The sequence below is a fragment of the Budorcas taxicolor genome, chromosome 9 (genome assembly GCF_023091745.1).
Source record: "Budorcas taxicolor isolate Tak-1 chromosome 9, Takin1.1, whole genome shotgun sequence".
Taxonomy (NCBI): Eukaryota; Metazoa; Chordata; class Mammalia; order Artiodactyla; family Bovidae; genus Budorcas; species Budorcas taxicolor.
In genome coordinates this window covers 65,745,311-65,767,422 of record NC_068918.1, presented here as the reverse complement: position 1 = coordinate 65,767,422, position 22,112 = coordinate 65,745,311, and the positions used below count along the sequence as shown (strand labels likewise).

Below are 22,112 nucleotides of genomic sequence, written 5' to 3'. Positions count from 1 at the left end.
GGAAGAAATTGGAGTAAGTCACGATGCATCAAATGAAGGTGATGCTGAAACATGAAGCATGTACAGACTCCCCAGTGTCAAGCCTGCTCATGAATGCCTTGAATGAAAAGCCCTTCTCTAAGACACCACGCATGAGATATTTTTATCATCTAACCACCACCTAGCTCTGTGGGCCTTTTTTTTTTTTTTCTTTCTGGTTCCTCACTGTCCTTTGTAGCCTTTTATTATCCCCCACCTAAATTAAATCCTCGGCCTTTTCTGAATCTCACCCCCCTTCTAAGCCAGTTTGGAGCACCCCTCCAGCCCTCAGTGATGTCTGACTGAGCTCTAAGAGGTAATAGTTAAGCAGCAGAGGAAGTAGAAGCCAGCAGGTTGGGCTGGGGCCCAATTTTGGAAGATATTTGGAAGCTAAGCACTTGGACTTCATTCTGTAGTTAGTGAAAACTCTATCAGGTGGTGGTGGTGGTTATTCAGTCGCTAAGTCATGTCCAACTCTGCAGCCCCATGAACTGCAGCACATCAGATTTCTCTGTCCTCCCCTATCTCCCAGACTTTGCTCAAATTCATGTCCATGGAGTCAGTGATGCTATCTAACTATCTCATCCTCTGCCACCCCTTTCTCCTTTGGCCTTCAATCTTTCCCAGCATCAAGATCTTTTCCAATGAGTTAGCTCTTCACGTCAGGTGGCCAGCGTATTGGAGCTTCAGTATCAGTCCTTCCAATGAATATTCACAGTTGATTTCTTTTAGGATTGACTCATTTGGTCACCTTGCAGTCCAAGGGACTCTCAAAAGTCTTCTCGAGCACGGTGATTTAAAAGCATCAGTTCCTCGACACTCAGCCTTCTTTATGGTCCACCTCTCACATCCCTGCATGACTACTGGAAAAACCATAGCTTTGACTGTATAGACATTTGTTGGTGAAGTTAATGCCTCTGCTTTTTAATAACACTGTCGAGGTTTGTCATAGCTTTTCTTCCAAGGAGCAATGTATTTTAACTTCAGGTTAAGGATTGGTTTTCATTGTGAATACAAGATCTAGAAAATAAAGTGATTTAAACAAATTAGGTTTTTGTTTTGTTTTCTTGCCAACAGCAAACATGCTAATACTTGTTCAGCAGCTTAAAAATGGCAGAGTCAAGTTTCTGTTATTCCCATCACCTCTTTGTCATCATTGCCTTCTAGTTATAAGGTGAATGGATGCTCTACTTTGAACATCACATCGAGATTCAAGGCAGAAAGAAAAAGAGGGGAGAGGAGCAAACCCACCAGGTCTGCTTCTCCTCTAAGGGGCTTTCACAAACCCCACCAGCAATTTCAGTTTTCAACTCTTCAGCCAGAGCTGTGCTTTGTGGCCAGTCAGGGTTCTATTAGAAAGAAGCATCAGAGAATATATATTTATTGGATAACCTGCACAGATCTGTACAGAGCCTTCCCTGTGCAAGTTGGCACTATGAATTTCCACATAAGAAACAGTGTATCAAGCATTTCCCCCAATTTATTAAACAATAAAGCATAGTTTTTGCTTTGCCTCTCATGAGATTATCAGTATTTAGAACTTTTGGAAATAAACATTCTAAAAGTCATATAAGATAGAATGAAGTCAAATGCTCCATAATGTGGGGCAGCCTTGGAGTGTAGCAAAAGTCAGAGAAAGAAATGTGTTGAAGATAGGATAACTAGAAGAGATTTTAGGAAAAAGAGACTTGAGCTGGACTATGAAAAATGATCTGAATTCCATACGATACTATAATGGTGGATACATGACGTTATACATTTTTCAAAGCCCAAAACGACACCAAGCATGAATGTTAACGTGAACTATAGACTTCGGGTGATGATGAGGTGTCAGTGTAGGTTCATCGATTGAAACAAATGTCCCACTCAGTGAAGGAGATTGATGGTGGGAGAAAGTGTGTATATGTAGAGGCAGAGGGTACATGGGAACTCTCTAAACTTTCTGCACAATTTTTAAGTAAACCTAAAACTCTCAAAAATATTTTTTAAAAATAGTAAGATGGATTGGATTAAATAGTTGGAGAGATGGTGAGACTGGTGATCCAAGGAGAGAAGAAAAACTATGAATAACAAGGTCACAAATGTAGAAATAACTATAGCATAAGACAGCATGGTGAGACTGGGTGAGCCAGTCATTGTAAAACAACCTTTAAGTTAAATGTTCGGTAGCTACCTGAAATGAATTGGAATAACTTTTAACCTTTCACTATTTGCCATTCATTCCTATTGAGTTTGTCAATGTTAACATAAAAAAAGTTTAAACTTAAGTATTTTACTCTTTTCTGCAGAGGAGGAATGATTAATGATTAATATTCTGCAACCATGTGTATATGGGAAGCACAGATTACGCATTTAGTCGATTAATACAGGATTAAAATTACTTTCACATTTCTTTGCAAAACTGATATTTAAAATTAAATCTACTGCTTATTTGGGACTCTTTCTAAGAATTGTACATTTACTATCCTGATAATTTTACTTTGTATTTAAGTACAAAATCTTTTCTATTTTGTGGCCAAAAATAAGCATTTTTTAAAACTCTGGCATTAGTCATTTTAGTTTTCTTTCAAGATAAGTTGTAATCCTGTTAAAAGTAAAAACAGCTTCTTTCAGTTGGTGACTTTAATTAAGGGGAGTATAATAAAGTTGAGTTCTAATTATTTTTCTTTCCTAAATTATTTAAACAGTTGCTTTTAATTATACACTGAATTTAATTGAATTGGGTCTAATTTGATCAGCTCCCTATCCAGCTGTTGAAATTTAGACAATTAACTGCAATCTGTAATTTACCATTTCCCAGTGAGACTGGAAAACAGTATGGTTAGGGTTTTCACCCTTTTTCTACATTTTGCCCTGTACTTTGCTTAATCATAAACATTATTCATATTACAGGGCAAAGATCATTTGTGAAACTGTGACTGGTAAATATTGCCAGGAAAATACGTCACCCACAGGGATGAAAAGGCTTACCTTTTAATCTGGTTATATTAATACAGGTGAAAAATACAGCATTTTCTCTTTTGATTATAGTGTTGTCTCCATCTGGCTGAAGGGAGGCTTTTGTTTATTTTTTGTTGACTTTTAAATAAAAGCCTCTTTGGTTGAATTTAAAGTGTGTAGTGAGTGTTTACTCCTGTTGGCTAACTGTATCAGAAGGACTTTGTAACACAAATCAAGAAGCTTTTGGTGATAAACAAAACAGCTTGAGAAATAATTCTCAGTCATTTCCACATGTTCCATGGAACATGTGCTTTTCTGAAATGCTTTTCATTTCACCTAAGATGGATTTTTTTTTTTTTTTGGCTTTTTAACAAACAGATTATCAAAACATATCTATTAAGTTGCTTTGGAAAAAAAGGCTGGAGTTCACAAATCTCTCGAAGATGAAATGCCTGTTTCACGGAGTGTCTAATGTTTCCAGCCGGAGACTGTACTCTTCTCAGGCTTTATCCCAGGCAGTATAGGTGGTATACTTTTGTATTGGAGATTGATCCTCTGTTCCCCAGTTATTCACTGTTAAGTGGTGATGGTGGTTTAGTCGTTAAATTGTGCCCGACTCTCACGTCCCCATGGACTGTAGCCTGCCAGGCTCCTCTGTCCATGGGATTCTCCAGGCAAGAACACTGGAGTGGGTTGTTATTTAAGTGAAAGTCGCTCAGTCGTGTCTGGCTCTTTGCGACCCCATGGACTGTACAGTCCATGGAATTCTCCAGGTCAGAATACTCTAATGGGTAGCCTTTCTCTTCTCCAAGAGATTTTCCCAATCCAGGTATCAAACCCAGGTCTCCTGCATTGTAGATGGATGCTTTACCAGCTGAGCCACAAGAGAAGCCCTCACTATAAGTGGTACTGAGCAAACCTTTCTATTATGTGGCTGCCACAACAGTCATTTGCTTTTGAGTCTTGCCTAACACATTGTCAGCACCATCCTAGAATTACGTTAGTTTTTGTTTTCTGATACGGAGCAATGTAACTGTGATCTGACAGTTCTTTTGGTCACCTTTTTTCTACCATATCTGCTGGAGAAGGAATAGGCTACCCACTCCAGTGTTCTTCGGCTTCCCCTGTGGCTCAGCTGGTAAAGAATCTGCCTGCGATGTGGGAGACCTGAGTTCGGTCGCTGGGTTGGGAAGATCCCCTGGAGAAGGGAATGGCTACCCACTCCAGTATTCTGGCCAGGATAAGTCTCAAAGAGTCAGACAGAATAAGCGACGTTCACTTTTTCACCATCTTCAGTTCGGTTCAGTCGCTCAGTCGTGTCCAACTCTTTGCAACCCAATGAATCGCAGCACGCCAGGCCTCCCTGTCCAACTCCCAGAGTTCAGTCAGATTCACGTCCATCGAGTCAGTGATGCCATCCAGCCATCTCATCCTCTGTCGTCCGCTTCTCCTCCTGCCCCCCAATCCCTCCCAGCATCAAAGTCTTTTCCAGTGAGTCAACTCTTCGCATGAGGTGGCCGAAGTACTGGAGTTTCAGCTTTAGCATCAGTCCTTCCAAAGAAATCTCAGGGCTGATCTCCTTTAGAATGGACTGGTTGGATCTCCTTGCAGTCCAAGGGACTCTCAAGAGTCTTCTCCAACACCGCAGTTCAAAAGCATCAATTCTTCGGCGCTCAGCTTTCTTCACAGTCCAACTCTCACATCCATACATGACTACTGGAAAAACCATAGCCTTGACTAGACGGACCTTAGTCGGCAAAGTAATTTCTCTGTTTTGAATATGCTATCTAGGTTGGTCATAACTTTTCTTCCAAGGAGTAAGTGTCTTTTAATTTCATGGCTGCAGTGACCATCTGCAGTGATTTTGGAGCCCCCCCAAATAAATTCTGACACTGTTTCCATTGTTTCCCCATCTATTTCCCATGAAGTGATGGGACCAGATGCCATGATCTTCGTTTTCTGAATGTTGAGCTTTAAGCCAACTTTTTCACTCTCCTCTTTCACCTTCATCAAGAGACTTTTTAGCTCCTCTTCACTTTCTGCCATAAGGATGGTGTCATCTGCATATCTGAGGTTATTGATATTTCTCCCGGCAATCTTGATTCCAGCTTGTGTTTCTTCCAGCCCAGCGTGTCTCATGATGTACTCTGCATAGAAGTTAAATAAGCAGGGTGACAATATACAGCCTTGACGCCCTCCTTTTCCTATTTGGAACCAGTCTGTTGTTCCATGTCCAGTTCTAACTGTTGCTTCCTGACCTGCATACAGATTTCTCAAGAGGCAGGTCAGGTGGTCTGGTATTCCCATCTCTTGAAGAATTTTCCACAGTTTATTGTGATCCACATAGTCAAAGGATTTGGCATAGTCAATAAAGCAGAAATAGATGTTTTTCTGGAATTCTCTTGCTTTTTCCATGATCCAGCAGATGTTGGCAATTTGATCTCTGGTTCCTCTGCCTTTTCTAAAACCAGCTTGAACATCAGGAAGTTCACAGTTCACGTATTGCTGAAGCCTGGCTTGGAGAATTTTGAGCATTACTTTACTAGCATGTGAGATGAGTGCAATTGTGCGGTAGTTTGAGCATTCTTTGGCATTGCCTTTCTTTGGGATTGGAATGAAAACTGACATTTTCCAGTCCTGTGGCCACTGCTGAGTTTTCTAAACATGGTGGCATATTGAGTGCAGCACTTTCACAGCATCATCTTTCAGGATTTGAAGTAGCTCAACTGGAATTCCATCACCTCCACTAACTTTGTTCATAGTGATGCTTTCTAAGGTCCACTTGACTTCACATTCCAGGATGTCTGGCTCTAGATGAGTGATCACACCATCGTGATTATCCAGGTCGTGAAGATGTTTTTTGTACAGTTCTTCTATGTATTCTTGCCACCTCTTCTTAATATCTTCTGCTTCTGTTAGGTCCATACCATTTCTGTCCTTGATCGAGCCCATCTTTGCATGAAATGTTCCCTTGGTATCTCTAATTATCTTGAGATCTCTAGTCTTTCCCATTCTGTTCTTTTCCTCTATTTCTTTGCATTGATCGCTGAAGAAGGCTTTTTTATCTTTTCTTGCTATTCTTTGGAACTCTGCATTCAGATGCTTATATCTTTCTTTTTCTCCTTTGGTTTTCACCTCCCTTCTTTTCACAACTATTTGTAAGGCCTCCCCAGACAGCCATTTTGCTTTTTTGCATATCTTTTCCATGGGGATGGTCTTGATCCCTGTCTCCTGTACAATGTCAGGAACCTCATTCCATAGTTCATCAGGCACTCTATCAGATCTAGGCCCTTAAATCTATTATTCACTTCCACTGTATAATCATAAAGTGGGCAAATGTATACTTTTTCTTTTTTACTTGTCATTAATACTTTCTCTTCTTGGGTTTTTGCCACAGTTTGTTTGGGGTACATTATCTACAATTTCTTGCCCTCTTGTTTCCTTCTTCAGGCGTTTATTCAGTGTCACCTATATGCCAAATGGTGGGCAAAATACTAAAGATATGGAGCTGATAAAGATGAAGGCACCATCCTTGCCCTCAAGTTCCTCGGGTCTGGTAGAGATTATCGTAGTTCTGGAAACACCTGGCCAAGTGTCAAAGACTAAATTAGCCTGTCACTCCCCTTACTTGGAGAGCATCTATGGTTCTTCAAGGTCAGAATATGATGTCTGTGTGTTTGTGTGTTCAGTTGTTCAGTCGTTTCTGACTCTTTGCAACACCAGGTACTATAGCCCACCAGGCTCCTCTGTCCGTGGGATTTCCCAGGCAAGAATACTGGAGTGGGTTGCCATCTCCTCCTCCAGGGGATCTTCCTGGCCCAGGGATTGAACCTGCCTCTCCTGCTTGGCAGGTGGATTCTTTACCGCTGAGCCATCTGGGAATTTAAGTATGATGTCTGTGATTAGACATCAACTCTTCGGAGTAAACAAGTAGCTTACCCCTTATCCCTTAAAAATATCTTGGTAACTTGGTGGAATTATCTGTTGCAGTTATTTAAATAATATTTATATCTTTCCTGTTGTGTACTTTGGCAAACAAAATGGATTTTTATAGAAAAGGTTATGTTGGCATTTTAACTTATTGTAGACGAAACTTCAGTGCAACTGCTTCAGTTTCTTTGTGGAGGTTGATTGATTACAAACTGTTAATGAAAACCAACATGTGTCTGTTCCATTCTTCATGCCTTATTGTCAGTTTTGGAGACGAGTGATGTTTTCGGTGAATTCTGTTCCCATACATCACATAACTTCACGCAGTGTTTGGTTTATATTGATATTTGTAAAATCCATGGCTCTACATTGGATTTGTATTATCTCAGTATTGGAAAGATTTCTTTGTTTTTTGGATGAATATCATTTTCCATAACTGTCATAACTTCATTTCTTCATAATGAAAAAAAAAAATTATCAGAAAGGGATTTTCAATATTCATTGTTGCTGGATGAGCTCCCTCTAAATTTTAAAACCTCCACAGGGTCTTATAAGCCTCTAATGTAGTACAGTGGGGCTGGTGAGTCATTAGTTTTTGTTCTATTTGGAATGTGTGAAATGCCAAAAAAAAAAAAAGTAAGTCTTAATTGAGTCATTTCTGTCAATATGAATAAGGAGGATACAGTGTATGTCCCAGATACACATTATCATCAAACATTCTCATTTAATTGCATTTGTTTTTGCAACAAGAAATGAGCAAGAGTGCTGAATAAATGGTTCATTGTTCTTATTGTTGCGTCAATTTAAACGTGACCAAATGTCGCACCATGCCACAAAGTGGGTCTGTTCTGGTGCAGAAGGGTTAGTCAGACTCTGCACTGTTTCTCAGCATCTCTAGTTACATATGTTGCCATGGTGCGGTGCCTGTGAGTTTGCATAGTGACGTGACTGCTTCCTAGGTTTGCCTATGAAAGAGTAAAGATACTCATCAGCATCTACCCACGTCACCTGCCTGTGTATCACCTTCAAAAACACCCCACCTGTTTCCCAGCCAGGCACTGTTCCTCCATTCTCTATTTCCTATTCCTGCTCACTGCTCTTGCTTCCTGCCGTCTGTGACTGGGTCTCCATTTCCTGCAGGGTCTGAAGCCGAGGAGACCTGGAACACCTCCGCAGGGTCCCTGTGCGCAGCTGCCTCTCTGTCCTGGCTCCCACCAGGACAGCCACACTGACTCTGCTCATCCTTATCTCCCTGATGCTTCAGCTACAGACAGAAGTTTCAAAACACAGTCACTCGTGTCACTTTTCTCCCTTAGTAGTTAAATAATCAACTCTTGGTACAGCTTAAGGGAAAGTGGGAAAATCTGCATAATTATTAAATTGTGCAGAAAGTGGAGTTTTTAAGATGTGGTTTTAGTCAGATTTGTTTTTTATTAAGATGATAACCCTTTTGAATACATTTCCAGCAGGCTTGTGGGGCCTTACCTTTCATTTACCCAGAATCTGCTGAAGCTAGATTAGTTCACAGCTGCAAGTGCCATCTGGCACTCTTGTGACTTCCCACTGCCTTCATCACAAATTCAAAGCTCTTGGAATCTGAGGAGGCATTGACCTTGGGCTGTTTGTCTTATTTTCACCTGCCTGCCTTCCTACGCCCCCCGTTCTGACTGGACAGTCCCTCGATGCACTCTCATCTGTGTGCCTCGGTAGTTTTGCACATGCCATGCCCCAGCCAGGAGAATTCTCGGCATCCCTCTCACGTATCTGTATTCCCTCCATTCGTCAAAATCTTTATTCAGTGACATTCCCATCTCTACTACCCCCTGTAGTACGGCCTCCCCCTCTGATTCCCTATGACACTGTATCATTTATTTGGTTACTAGTCCTCTGTAGTGTATTGATTTTTGAAAACTGATTTGGTCTATTGTAAATGCCTATATTTGCATATTGTCTCCACAAAAGGACAGTGAGGATCTTGGAGGTAGATGCTATGTCCTCAGTTCAGTTCAGATGCTCAGTCATGTCTGACTTTGCGACCGCATGGACTGCAGCACCCCAGGCTTCCCTGTCCATCACCAACTCCCAGAACTTGCTCAAACTTATGTCCATTCAGTCGGTGACGCCATCCAACTATCTCATCCTCTGTTTTCCACTTCTCCTCCAGCCTTCAATCTTTCCCAGCATCAGGGTCTTTTCTAATGAGTCAGATCTTTGTGTCAGGTGGCCAAACTACTGGAGCTTCAACTTCAACCTCAGTCTTTCCAATGAATATTCACCTTGCAGTCCAAGGGGCTCTCAAGAGTCTTATTCAACACCACAGTTCAAAAGCATCAATTCTTTGGCGCTCAGCTTTATTTATGGTCCAACTCTCATATCCATACATGAGTACTGGAAAAACCATAGCTTTGACTAGACGGACTTTTGTTGGCAAAGTAATGCCTCTGTTTTTTAATATGCTGTCTAGGTGTGTCATAGCTTTTCTTCTAAGGAGTAAGCATCTTTTAATTTCAAGGCTGCAGTCACCATCTGCAGTGATTTTGGAGCCCAAGAAAATAAAATCTGTCACTGTTTCCATTGTTTCCCCATCTATTTGCCATGAAGTGATGGGACTGGATGCCATGATCTTTGTTCTTTGAATATTGAGTTTTAAGCCAGCTTTTTCACTCTCCTTTTTCACTTTCATCAAGAGGCTCTTTAGTTCTTCTCTTTCTGCCATAAGGGTGGTATCATCTGCATAGCTGAGGTTATTGATATTTCTCCCAGCAATCATGATTCCAGCTGGTGCTTCATCCAACCTGGCATTTCGCATGATGTACTCTGCATATAAGTTAAATAAGCAGGGTGACAGTATACAGCCTTGATGTTATGTTGATGTACTCCTTTCCCAACTTGGAACCAGTCTATTGTTCCATGCCAGATTCTAACTGTTGCTTCTTGACCCGCATACAGATTTCTCAGGAGGCAGGTAAGGTTATCTGATATTCCCATCTCTTGGAGAATTTTCCAAAGTTTATTGTGATCCACACAGTCAGAGCCTTTGGTGTAGTCAATAAAGCAGAAGTAAATGTTTTTCTGGAACTCTCTTGCTTTTTCAATGATGCAATGGATGTTGGCAATTTGATCTCTGGTTCCTTTGCCTTTTCTAAATCCAGCTTGAATATCTAGAAGATCTTGGTTCCTTACTGTTGAAGCCTGGCTTAAAGAATTTTGAGCATTACTTTGCTAGCGTGTGAGATAAGTGCAGTGGTGCAGTAGTTTGAACATTCTTTGGCATTACCTTTCTTTGGGATTGGAATGAAAACTGACCTTTTCCAGTCTTGTGGCCACTGCAGAGTTTTCCAAACATGGTGGCATATTGAGTGCAGCACTTTCACAGCATCACCTTTTCGGATTTGAAATAGCTCTGCTGGAATTCCGTCACCTCCCCTATCTTTGTTCATAGTGATGCTTCCTAAGGCCCACTTGACTTCATACTCCAGGATGTGTGGCTGTAGGTGAGGGACCACACTGTCGTGGTTATCTGAATCATTAAGATCTCTTTTGTATAGTTCTTCTGTGTATTCTTGCCACCTCTTCTTAATATCTTCTGCTTTTGTTAGGTCCATATCATTTCTGTCCTTTATTGAGCCCATCTTTGCATGAAATGTTCCCTTGGTATCTCTAATTATCTTGAAGAGATCTCTCGTCTTTCCCATTCTGTTGTTTTCCTCTATTTCTTTGCATTGATCACTGAGGAAGGCTTTCTTATCTCTCCTTGCTATTCTTTGGAACTCTGCATTCTGATGGATATATCTTTCCTTTTCTCCTTTGTTTTTCACTTCTCTTATTTTCTCAGCTATTTGGAAGACCTCCTCAGATAACCATATTTCCTTTTTGCTTTCTTTTTCTTGGGGATGGTCTTGATCACCGCCTCATGTATGATGTCATGATGCTAGGTCCTACAGTCTGTATTGTTAGCGCATGGCACAGTGGCCAGCCCATAGGAGTGTCTGTAAATTTTTACTGAAAACATTATGTAACATTTCTGAGCCTGGGAATACAGTGGTTCCATTGACAGTAACAAGGAGACCGGGTTGGCTCATTCTGTGAGGAAGGTTAGTTCAACTTTGACATAGTTTCGAGAGATAGCAGAGATACATGAGCATATGTTCCCTAGGGGTGGAAGACTGTTTATAAATGCAAAGCATATTTATAAATCCAGACTGGAAAATGACTGAGGTCAAGATTGTGCTTTAGGTAGGCCATAAAGGGGGAGAATATTTCTGCAGGGAGAGAAATTACTGGGGGAAATCAAAAGCTCCCTAGAAATTAGAGGTCTAGAAAAGGATAAAGTTGTAGAAAAGATGTATTGTTCACTTAAGATTTTCCCAACACTGAGTACAAGGTGTCCCATGGAGTAGGGTATTAACTAAGTAAATGTGAAGAAAATTGAAATAAAGTAGGAAATTAAACCTAGGTTTGTCTAGTGCTGACTCCCATGAGCTTTAATCATTCCTACACAACTTCACAAACAATTAGGAGGAATTTAAACTGAAAAGCTCTCTATGTGGAATAATCAGAAAAGTCATTAGAAGTTATGAAATTGCATTATGACTTTCTTATTCTAATGCAAGTTTTATGAATAATGTTGGATAAAACATTTAATAGCGATGACTTAAATGTTACAATATTCCTGGCAGCTCTTTTAGAGTAAATTTTAACTGTCAAGTAAATAAGCAAAAGGATTTCATACAGTAGAACATTTTAGGTGAAACACTCTGAATTACCTGAGACTCTCCCAAGAGTTCTCTTTAATCTTTAGATGTTGTGATTTTAAACCAGTAATGTTCTTCAGTTGCCATAGTTGTATTCTGTAGTCAGATTTTCATGTAAGATATTTGTGATTCAGGTTCTGTGATTCACTGAGAAGGACTCAGAATTTAACATTTAGTCATACTTGTGCCTAAGATTTATCATAGCCAAAAGGAGACATAAAGCAAAGTCAGACCTTTCCAAGGACACACTGGCAAGCCTGGAATGTTAACTTTCTTTCTGCCCAGGTAGATTGATGCTATGAGACATATGAAGTTACAGCCATTTTTTACTACAAAAAAAAACAATTGTCTGCAGTTCAGCCTCTAGTTCTGTCTTCTGGTTTACTCCCCAAAGATATGTGTGTAGCCTGGGGACTTGATTGCACAAAGTCCAACCCATACTGAGCGGGTGCTTGATTTAAAACAGTGACAGAAATACATTATTTTTGTGGGGCTTAAGACCACCTGTGATTCAGTGAGTTTAAGCTTAACATGGTCCCTAAAGTTGTAGTCGTAAATGTCTTGGTAAACATTTTGACTAAATTAAGCATTTGTTGGACCAGTTATCTTCATCACATGAGAGAAGGCACTTCAACCAGCCTCTACAGCCAAACATAGACACAAAGCAGTGAGAACCCCATGACCTTCATGGAAAGACATTGCAAGGAGTGTATTAGTAGTGAATCATAGAGGAGGTCGATTGTAGACACACATTTGTGGCACTTCCTGAAGCTGCAGAATTTTTTACTAAATGAAAGCTCGGAAGGTCTGCTGCCTGCATCTTCTATTGCAGAGTGATTTAGAGACAGAGTCTCAGACCACAAGGGTGCTTCTCTCCATCCTTCCTCTTCTCTTTAACACTTTTACATGTGATGCTAATGGAATAAAGCTTTCAAGCTAGCAGGAAGATCAATAAAAATTTTATAAGGCTACCAAAGTCTTATTGAGCATCATAGTATATGGCTCAGTTTTCTGTTCTGAAAAATGAAAGAGGTTCAAATAAATAATACTGGAAATGTCATCTGGGTCATTTTAAAACTGGTATTTTAATGGTAATTTTTAAAAGGGTGTATGTGATCCTACCTGCTAGTTACCTAGGATTTCCAGATTTTTAAATGTTGAAATCTTAAAATGGATAAATTCCTATTTTCATTCTATTCTCAAACAGTGAAATTCCCTGCCATTTGTTTGAAAAAACAAACAAACAAACACACCCAATCCTCTCAGAAGCTACTATTTTCCTGCTATTATAAGTGAGTTTTTTTTCTTTTTTGATGACTTATCCTTACTTTTGGCAACTTGAAAGGTATTACATCTCAGAAAACTGTCATCTCTCTAAGCCCCAGAAAGACTGATGATTAAGTCAGGAAACTAGAAACTGTACTCTTAAGTCCTACCTTCCTGTAGCCCCCAGGAGGTATGATTGTAGCTGAGCTGCAAACCTCTGAAGCCAGCAGCAGAGCCAGGCTCTGCTCCGTAGGACTGCTGTCACCAACTTGACTAAGTTTGCTTTCCCTGTTAGCAAGCAAAGCCCAGAGGAACTAACTGGAAACCTGCCTTCCCACATTGGTGTAGGACTAGGGGGAGAGCCAAAAAACCTGCCACTTTTTATTGAGACTTTCAGTGGGCCGGGCAGTCTCATTTAATTTTCACAACCCTGAAAGTGTTTTCCTGCATTGCAGATGGGGAAATTATGACTGAGAGGTTGAGTGACGTGCTGTGGGTTCACAGCTCATAACTGGCAGAGCCTGGTCAGCTGACTCCAAAGTGCACACCGCCTCCACTACAACCTCAACACACAACTCTACACCTGGGAGTGTGGGAGGCCCAGGACCTTGAGGAAGAGCATAAATGTTGAGAGAAAGAGGGCTGAATGTTTGCTAAACACCTCCTGTGGGCCATGTTCTATAATAGATTCTTAACATAGATCTTTTCAATTAATCCCCCCAGTGACATTTCAGTTAGGCCATTTCACCCTCTGAGTTAGGCCATTTCACCCTCATATTACCTACTCAGAGAAGTCAAGAAACTCTGACAGTCACTCAGGTAGTAAGTAGCAGGGCTCCCAGAGGCTTCTCTGGTGGTGCAGATGATAAAGAATCTGCCTGCAGGGACTTCCCTGGTGGTTCAGTGGTTAAGACTTCATCTTCCAATGCAGGGGATGCAGGTTCAATTCCTGGTCAGGGAGCTAAGATCCCACATGCCTTCAGGCCAAAAAACCAAAACATAGAAGACAGAAGCAATATTGTAACAAATTCAATAAAGACTTCAAAAAAAAAAAAAAAGAATCTACCTGCAATGCAGGAGACACGAGAGACACCAGTTCACTCCCTGAGCCAGGAAGATCCCCTGGAGAAGGGAATGGCTACCCACTCCAGTATTCTGACCTGGAGAATTCCATGGACAGAGGAGCCTGGCGGGCTACAGTCCATGGGATCACGAAGAGTCAAACACAACTGAGCAACTAAGCACACACACATAATTGTGGCTAAAACAGACTGACTTTCAGTTTACCTTTATTTTACTAAATTTAGCCTATCAGTTTTATATGAACATGCAGCAGCAACACATTTTAAGATCAATTTTACATTTGTTTTGTTATGAATAGGACTCAGAAGGATTTTGTGATAGAAATGAATTCCTGAGATCCAGATGATACGAAAGTGGGCAGATAGATCCAACTCGACTGGGTCTAATAAAAATCAGATATATTGATAGGTAAATTGGAATTCAGGTAACCAGACCTCCAGACTTCCAGTATAATTGAAATTTATATTTTACATTTGAATTTCAAGACAAAGCAAATTACAACCTAAAAAAAGGGGGAGAGGGATTACCCAGGAATTATTTGGAAAAGTCACTTGCACCGAATATGTCTTCTTTTGAATCTCCTCCGTGGTCTACTGCAACATAATATTTAGCTATGATTGATATCTGTTGTCCGGGCCTGAGGGCATTGCAGATAATCAACAGAGATAGATTAAATTATGTCAAATATGCTAAGGTAAGAAAGAAATGAATGCATATGAAATACAGGCTAAACAAATAGTCCTAATTATCTTTCAGTTAAGTAAAAATGATAAATAGAAGCTCGCTTAAACAGCTTACTAGTTAAGGCTTTATTTGCTATGTGCTAGAGGTGGCTGTATAATAAAAAGAAAATAATCACAGTATTCCCAATCTGTGTGCACTCCTTTTTGTTTATCTTCTTTATGAGCAGTTTTGAGAATATCTTGCAAAAGATAGGAGAAAGTTGTTCTATCCATATTAAGCACCAGAGTTCCAATTAAGTCAATTTTTGGTCTTTAGGGGCTGCCTCTAAAATTGTGAGGCTGTAGGCCAATATGAACTAGGGTGGCCTTTATCTGCCACATGGTGATAACTGGCAACTTGTTTTTGGCAAGTCGGATGAGAGTGTTATAGCAACCAGTGTTTATGTTTGAACCTGTTATTTAAAGCCAACAAATTGTTTGAAACTGGGCAGTTAAACAGTGTTAAAAATACAGCATAGGATGCTTTCTGCTGTTCAGTCTGTGGTTTCCTATGCTAGCTAATACTATATGTAATTGAGAGGCATCCATAAAAATTTGGTATATTCTTTGCTCAGAGCTTAAAGGTAAAGGTTTAGCAAATTTAATAACTTTTTAAAGTACATCTGGGGTACCATTTTTAAATTTAGTCTTCCTGAAGTATAACCGTCATACTCTTTGAGGTTCAAAAACCCTGAACTACTGAATCTCATTTTCTAGTTATTCTCCATTTCCCTCAGCTTAGTGGAGGAGATAATAAATGTGCAATGTGTCAGGGGATAAGGGCTACAAACAAGGCAGAGTAAGGAGGAGAGATGAGTGACGCAGGTGCTATTTTAGATAGATCAAGAGGACTCTAATATCACACTTGAACAGAGACTCAGTGGAAGTGAAGGACAGACGCGTGTTAACATCTGGGAGAACATTTCAGGTACATGCAAAGGCTCTGAGACGGGCAAAGTCAGTGTGTAAGATCTGAGCAGAGTAATTAAGAGGTTAAGTGGTACAAGGTAAAGGCCAAACCATATAGTACCCTGTAGGCCGTGCACAGCCCTTGAATTTTTCTCTGAGTGGGATGGTGGCTTCTAACAGTGACATGACTTCGGATTTAATGGGGTCACTCTGGCTGCTGAGATGAGCGGAGACTGAGAATCAGTGGTGGGATCTGGTAGACTGGTTAAGAGGACATTCCAGTCACACAGGGAAGAGAGGATCAGAAGGTAGTGATAGAGGTGATGATTTTTTAAGGTAGAGCTGAAAGAACTTACTACTGAATCAAACTTGGGGAGAGACTGGAGGAGAGAAGTCAAAGCTGATTCCAAGGCTCCAGGCCTAATCTACTGGAAGAATGGAATTGCTTGAATGGATGGGGAAGACTGTGGGTGAAACAAATTTTCAGGCAGAGGGTAGGAGGCAGGGAAAATCAAGAGTTTGGTTTTTGACACCACTTAATGAGAAGCAGCAAAATACTTTAAATATCTTTTGAAAAATATATTATTAAAGCAAAATGTGTAAAGAACAGTTTACCTGGAGGACTTTATACTTTATATAACCAGGGAGTCGCCTGATATTTCTGCCCTTTGGTCACTTCCTAGAATACATTTGCTTTAGTCTCTTGAATGATCTTTGTTACTGAAGATTTGTTAGAGGCTTTTCCAAAATCCAGTAAATTATATCCCTCGTTCCCTTTTGGTGACCTGCTTGGTTATGTTCTTGGAATTTTTTGGTTCCAAATGCATGACCTTTGTAAGAACAAAGATCAGATGCTCTAGATTGCAGTCTTATTTCTTTGTGGTTGCTCTATGTATAAACTGGAGCAGCCAGGGTGAATGACTTCATGGACCCTGAACACACCACTGCTGTAGGGTTGGTCAGTTGAGCTGAGGCTATTGATTCTTGGGTGTGTTCTTCCCACTGAACGTTATGCTCATTGAGGGTAGGAGTTATCAGCTGCTTAATCTTTGTATTTCCTGGGTCTAGCCTAGTACTTGATACAAAAGTTGACAGCAAATTTTGAATATGTGAATGTTTCTGAATAAATTTTGAGAAACTAAATACGTCTTTTCTCTTTTATCTCATCTGTGTAGTACCTGATGGCAACAAAGTACAAGATAAGAAAACCGCTGCCTCCCACCGGTCCTCCACTACTATTTCAGGACAAAATAGCAACCACTCAGGAAATAAACCAGGTACTGCTCATTGCCTTTGCTGTGGAAAAAGGAGGGTAATCCCAAAGGTCTTAGGCCTGCTAGAATTTAGGAGAGCTTGGTTTCAGTCCTGCCATCAAAACACACATTTAGACGGATTTCTAGAAGTCAGAAAACCTCTCACACCTTGATTTTCTTTCTTTAAAATGGAGATTCAAAGCTAAGCCCTACTCACCTCTCAGAATCATTTTGACAGGCAAGATGGTATCTGTGAGTGCACTGTTAACTGTCAAGCAGTGTGCGAGAGGTAATAATTTTTCCATTCTGCCTGAAATGATAGAAATGACACAGTTTTTTTGTACCTGTATGCCCAGCATTAGTGCATATCTCTTTTGTGACTTTTTCAAAACCCACTTAAGGAAATCATTACACGCAGCAATACTGGTATAGAATTACGTTTTTGTTCTCTGTTGCCTGCAATGATTGTACATCTACACAGTAATTTCATTTAATAGCCTGTGATTCATGGTCTGTTCCATTCAGTGATACAAAGAAGCAAACACTCTGTAAGCAAACTACAAACAATGGAGTAAACAATTCAGTAGCTTCCGGGTATCCAGCAACCATGATGTGGTCTTTGGGAGAGACTAACTTACAGTATGATGACCAGAGATAGCCAAAGGAAGGAAAAGGCAAACCGAACACCTCTTGAGGTTCTTGGAAGCCTATTTCAGGCTGCATCCAAGGCCAGAGTCACTCAAGAACAGTGCATCAGTGGGACTAAAGATGGAAATAACTGTATCTAGCCTCATAGAAAACATTCCCTGTCCCGCCTAGTTTTGTGGGGCCTTTTTTCCTATGTGGAGGAGGTCTTCAACGGAGCAGATAAGTCTGTCTTGCCATTCAGATGATGTATAACAGTTACAGTGACAAGCACTGCATTTGCTACCGTTAATAGCAAATGATGTATAGTTTCAGTGGAGTTTTAATTCACAGGCTGAGATTTTCCCCGTTTAGTCAGTTTACATTTTCATTCATTTATCCGTCCATATATCCACCCAAAGCGCAGCCAACATATAATGTTTCTTGAGTAATTGCCCAATGTTGGGGGACTCTGAGAGATACTGTGTGAGCAAAGCAACAGGACTGCTGTCCTCACAGGGCTTATTCTAGTGGACTTTCTTACCCTGTACTCCAGTGGGCATCCTTGTAGAAGTAGAAGCTGTTTAGCATGAAAATCCCCTTTGTTTTATCATGAGAATTGAACATAGCTAAATGGTTTATACTGATTTTCCCTTTTGCATCAACCATCATTTCTAATTCCTCTCATTCTTTATTGTGCAGTTTGTACTTTTATATCCTGATAATTTGTTTATTCATCTGGTAATAGCACTATGTAGGTACTAGGAATATATTATTGAAAAACAATCCTACTGTCTGCTGCTGCTGCTGCTAAATCGCTTCAGTCGTGTCCAACTCTGTGAGACCCCATAGACGGCAGCCCACCAGGCTCCTCTGTCCCTGGGATTCTCCAGGCAAGAATACTGGAGTGGGTTGCCATTTCCTTCTCCAATCCTACTCTCTAGCTGACAAGTATAGTAGAAAAAATCAGTATATAAATAGATCATTCTAACATAGTATTTCTATTGTGAGAAGAGAGATATGCAGAGTGCATAGAAATATAGAGGCCGAAAGAAAAATCTTTTCTACCCCAATTGACTCTCTTCATAGAACTATTTGATTTATATTGCTAGAGTCAAGTTCAGTGAGGAGACGTTTCATTTCAGATTGTGTCTTTTAAGTATACTTGTGTCTGCTTTCTTGTATATACACATAAGCACAGATACATCAAAGACTCTTATTTTTAAACCACCATGTTATTTTCCTGAGTATCTCTGAAGATGATAGCAGAGGTTCCATGTTGGAGTTATAGGTTTGAGTAAAACCTTTTGATTTTATGGGATATGAGTCATGGGAACATCTGTCTAAAGCATTTTTAAAATTTTTCTTACTTCAGGAACTTGAAAAAAAGTACATGCTCTTTGGGGGTATTTTGAATATTGCCCTGACCAAATGCAAATATCCTGACAGTAGTTGTTCAGATAGAGGTCAAGGTATAGTGAGTTCTTATAAAAAGCCTTGTCACAGTGAATTTATTTTTCTAGATCTTTGAGGGTCACTCTTTAGTTCCAGCTTTTTCAGGATTGCATGTTTTCACATGTAACCACAGGCTATTAATCAGCATGCCCTTTCACTCTCAAAAGTACCCTGGTTTGGGTGGTCCCTTTACTCTTCAGTTATCACAGGTAGAAGGTTGGATGCAGAGTGTAGCTGCAAGTGTGTCTCCACTGAAATCCTATTTCTCTTAAAAACTTTTCCTTCTAAAAATTAAGTAACAACTCTATTCTAATTGTTAGATCTGTTGAGAAACAGTGTGAAATATTCATGATGTCAAACTATTTTCTATACCTTCATTTTGTTCCAGAAAAAAAAGTGATAGGATAGAAATGAGACGGAGAAAAAAAAAATTTCAGAAAATTTGCTATTTACTTGCAATTATTCAATTGTATTTTTTTTCTGAAATCCTACCTTTAAAGGTCATTTTTAATCAGTTTTTAATTATTAAACCTTAGAATTGTAATCATGAGTATTTACTAATACCTTTTACTTACTTATTTTTTATTTTTTTATAATTTTTTATTTTATTTATTTATTTATTTATTTAATTTTTATGTTTACTTTATTTTACTTTACAATACTGTATTGGTTTTGCCATACATTGACATGAATCCACCATGGGTGTACATGCGTTCCCAAACATGAACCCCCCTCCTACCTCCCTCCCCATAACATCTCTCTGGGTCATCCCCGTGCACCAACCCCAAGCATGCTGTATCCTGCATCGGACATAGACTGGCAAAAATCTGTTGTCAAATACAAGTTTGGTATGAGTTTGCCCTCATAGTGAATGTTAATTCCATTAACATTTAGGAGTGTGTAGGCTCCAAATGTTAACCAAGGTTGCTGGCTCCTTTGTTCTTTCATTTATTTAATAAATACTTATTGAATACCCTCCTTTCTGCCAGGTATAGTCCTAGGCTTTGGGAATATAGCAATGAACAAAACTGACCAGACTCTGCTCCTCCCTACCCATATTCACAGCCATCTTTAATCTGCCACAGGGTGTTTATTAACATTCTGGTACCAAAGTGACCTTCTTATCAATGTGACCAGAGGATGGAAACAGAATTCAAACTGAATACCTTTTTCACTCCACAGCGTTTTTTAGTGGCAGGTCCTGAAACCAACCAAACTCATCTAGCATATAATAGTCATTATGCACGTTATATTTTAGAAATGCGTTATATTTTATAAATGCGTTGTATTTTAGAAATGTGTTATATTTTAGAAATGCGTTATATTTTAGAAATGTGTTATATTTGTTCTTTACTTTCTCAAATCGAATTCTAAATAAATAGTGGTTGAGATCAGTGCTGAAAGCGATAAAGGTGGCCAGGGAGAATTATTGAACTCATAAGCGTTGGCCTTATTTATAGTGTTTATTGATATATCTTGATAGCACTATATACAACCTGGTTTCTGAGGTACTGGTGTTACCAGACAGGATACAGTTTATTACATGTGAAGAGTGTAATTTTCATATGGAATGATATCATAGAAATCAGAGGTGAACTATGCCCTTTCTTTATGCATCTGAAAGGCAAATGTTCCACTGCATAATTGAGTGTTGTCTCATGACTGCAGGAACACCAGGTATTGACTTGGGGCTCTCAGGGTTGGTTGGGGTGGAAGAAGGTAGGTGAGGATGACTATGTTGTTATTAAAACCTCCTTTTGAAAATTTTTGTCAAAATTTGTGTGAAATTTGTAGAAATGTCACATACTCGGTATTCTGTGAGCAGAATTTTACTTCATTGTGTCTACTTATAGACTTTCTATAATGTGCCCATGTAACTTTTATAAATAAAAGTTATTTATATTATTTTAGTTACTATGGTTTTCAAGTTTCATAATAAGTGCAAAGTTTTCATAAGGGAGTAAAACCTCACTATTAAAGGACTTTTTTAAAGCAATAAGTAATTGCTAGAAGTCTTTCTTCTAACTTCATTTTGGCTTGGGTTCTTAGATCATTTTTTTCTTCAAAATATCATTTCGATAGGGCTGTCATTTCCAAAAACAAACAACAGCAAAGCTCCCCTGTCTGTGACCCTTAACAAAGTGCCTAAGGGGGGTCTGCGTGCCTCTTTTCTAGGGTCAGAAGAAAACCTTTTGAGACCAAAGGCTGTATTTTTTCTACATAAAAAATATTTGAAACCTCATAAATGATTAGCAAATGGGGGAAATAATTATCATAACGAATATGAGCTAGTTAGGGGTTCATATTATCAATTAGAAAAAAAATACCTTAAAGCAAAGGAAAAACACAAAATATCATCTCCTGGTCCTGCCCATGACCCCACTGCCAGGTTTATGCAGCTTCTAATGCACTTTCATACAGTTTTATTCTCTTAAATGTACAAATTCTGTAACATTTAGGAGGCATTTGGGATGCAAGGCCTTTAAATCTGTTGAAGTACTACTATGTTGCCTCTAAAGTATTATTCCAGTAGGTTTTTCTTTTTAATGTGAGATTTTAAATTGTTAATTTAATAGCAAGGAAAATAATGCTGATGTTAAGTGTAATTATTATCATCATCATTGTTATTACTATGCTTTTGTTTTTATTTAGCAACAGCAGAGTGAGCGTATTTTTATAGACCTTTGCTGGAAAGCCATTAGTGGCATCTCACTCACAGCATAATCCAAAGTCCTCACCAGGACCCTAGCCTCTGGCCCCATCGCTTAAATGATCTCACTCTGCTCCAGTGGCTCAGATCTTCATGTCATTTCTTGAACATCTTAGGTACTTGCAACCTCAGGGCCTTTGCACTTGCTTTTCACCTCTTGGAATGTCTGCACAGACAGCTCCCTGATTTCCATCAAGTTTTTACACATAAAAGCTACCATCTAACTTAGAATTCCCTTGGCACCTATCCAAAATGCCCAGCCTTCCATTCCTGCCATTTCACAGTCTGTTTGTTGCTTTGTTGTCTCCTTAGCATTTATCTCAGTCTAACATTCCCAGGTGGGTCAGTGGTAAAGAACCCTCCTGCCAGTGCAGGAGATGTGGGTTCAATCCCTGGATTGGGAAGATCCCCTGGAAAACGAAATGGCAACCCAGTCCAGTGTTCTTGC

At 39.6% G+C, this 22,112-nt stretch overlaps 1 protein-coding gene across 1 annotated transcript in view; it reads left to right on the top strand.

Moving 5' to 3' along the window:
- MAP7 (microtubule associated protein 7) overlaps positions 1 to 22,112 on the top strand; it is a 151,141-nt gene that overhangs the window by 76,984 nt on the left and 52,045 nt on the right. The window contains exon 2 of the mRNA XM_052645615.1: positions 16,798 to 16,899. Coding sequence (XP_052501575.1) covers positions 16,798 to 16,899 — 102 coding nt within the window. The remainder of the gene's footprint in view (positions 1 to 16,797; positions 16,900 to 22,112) is intronic.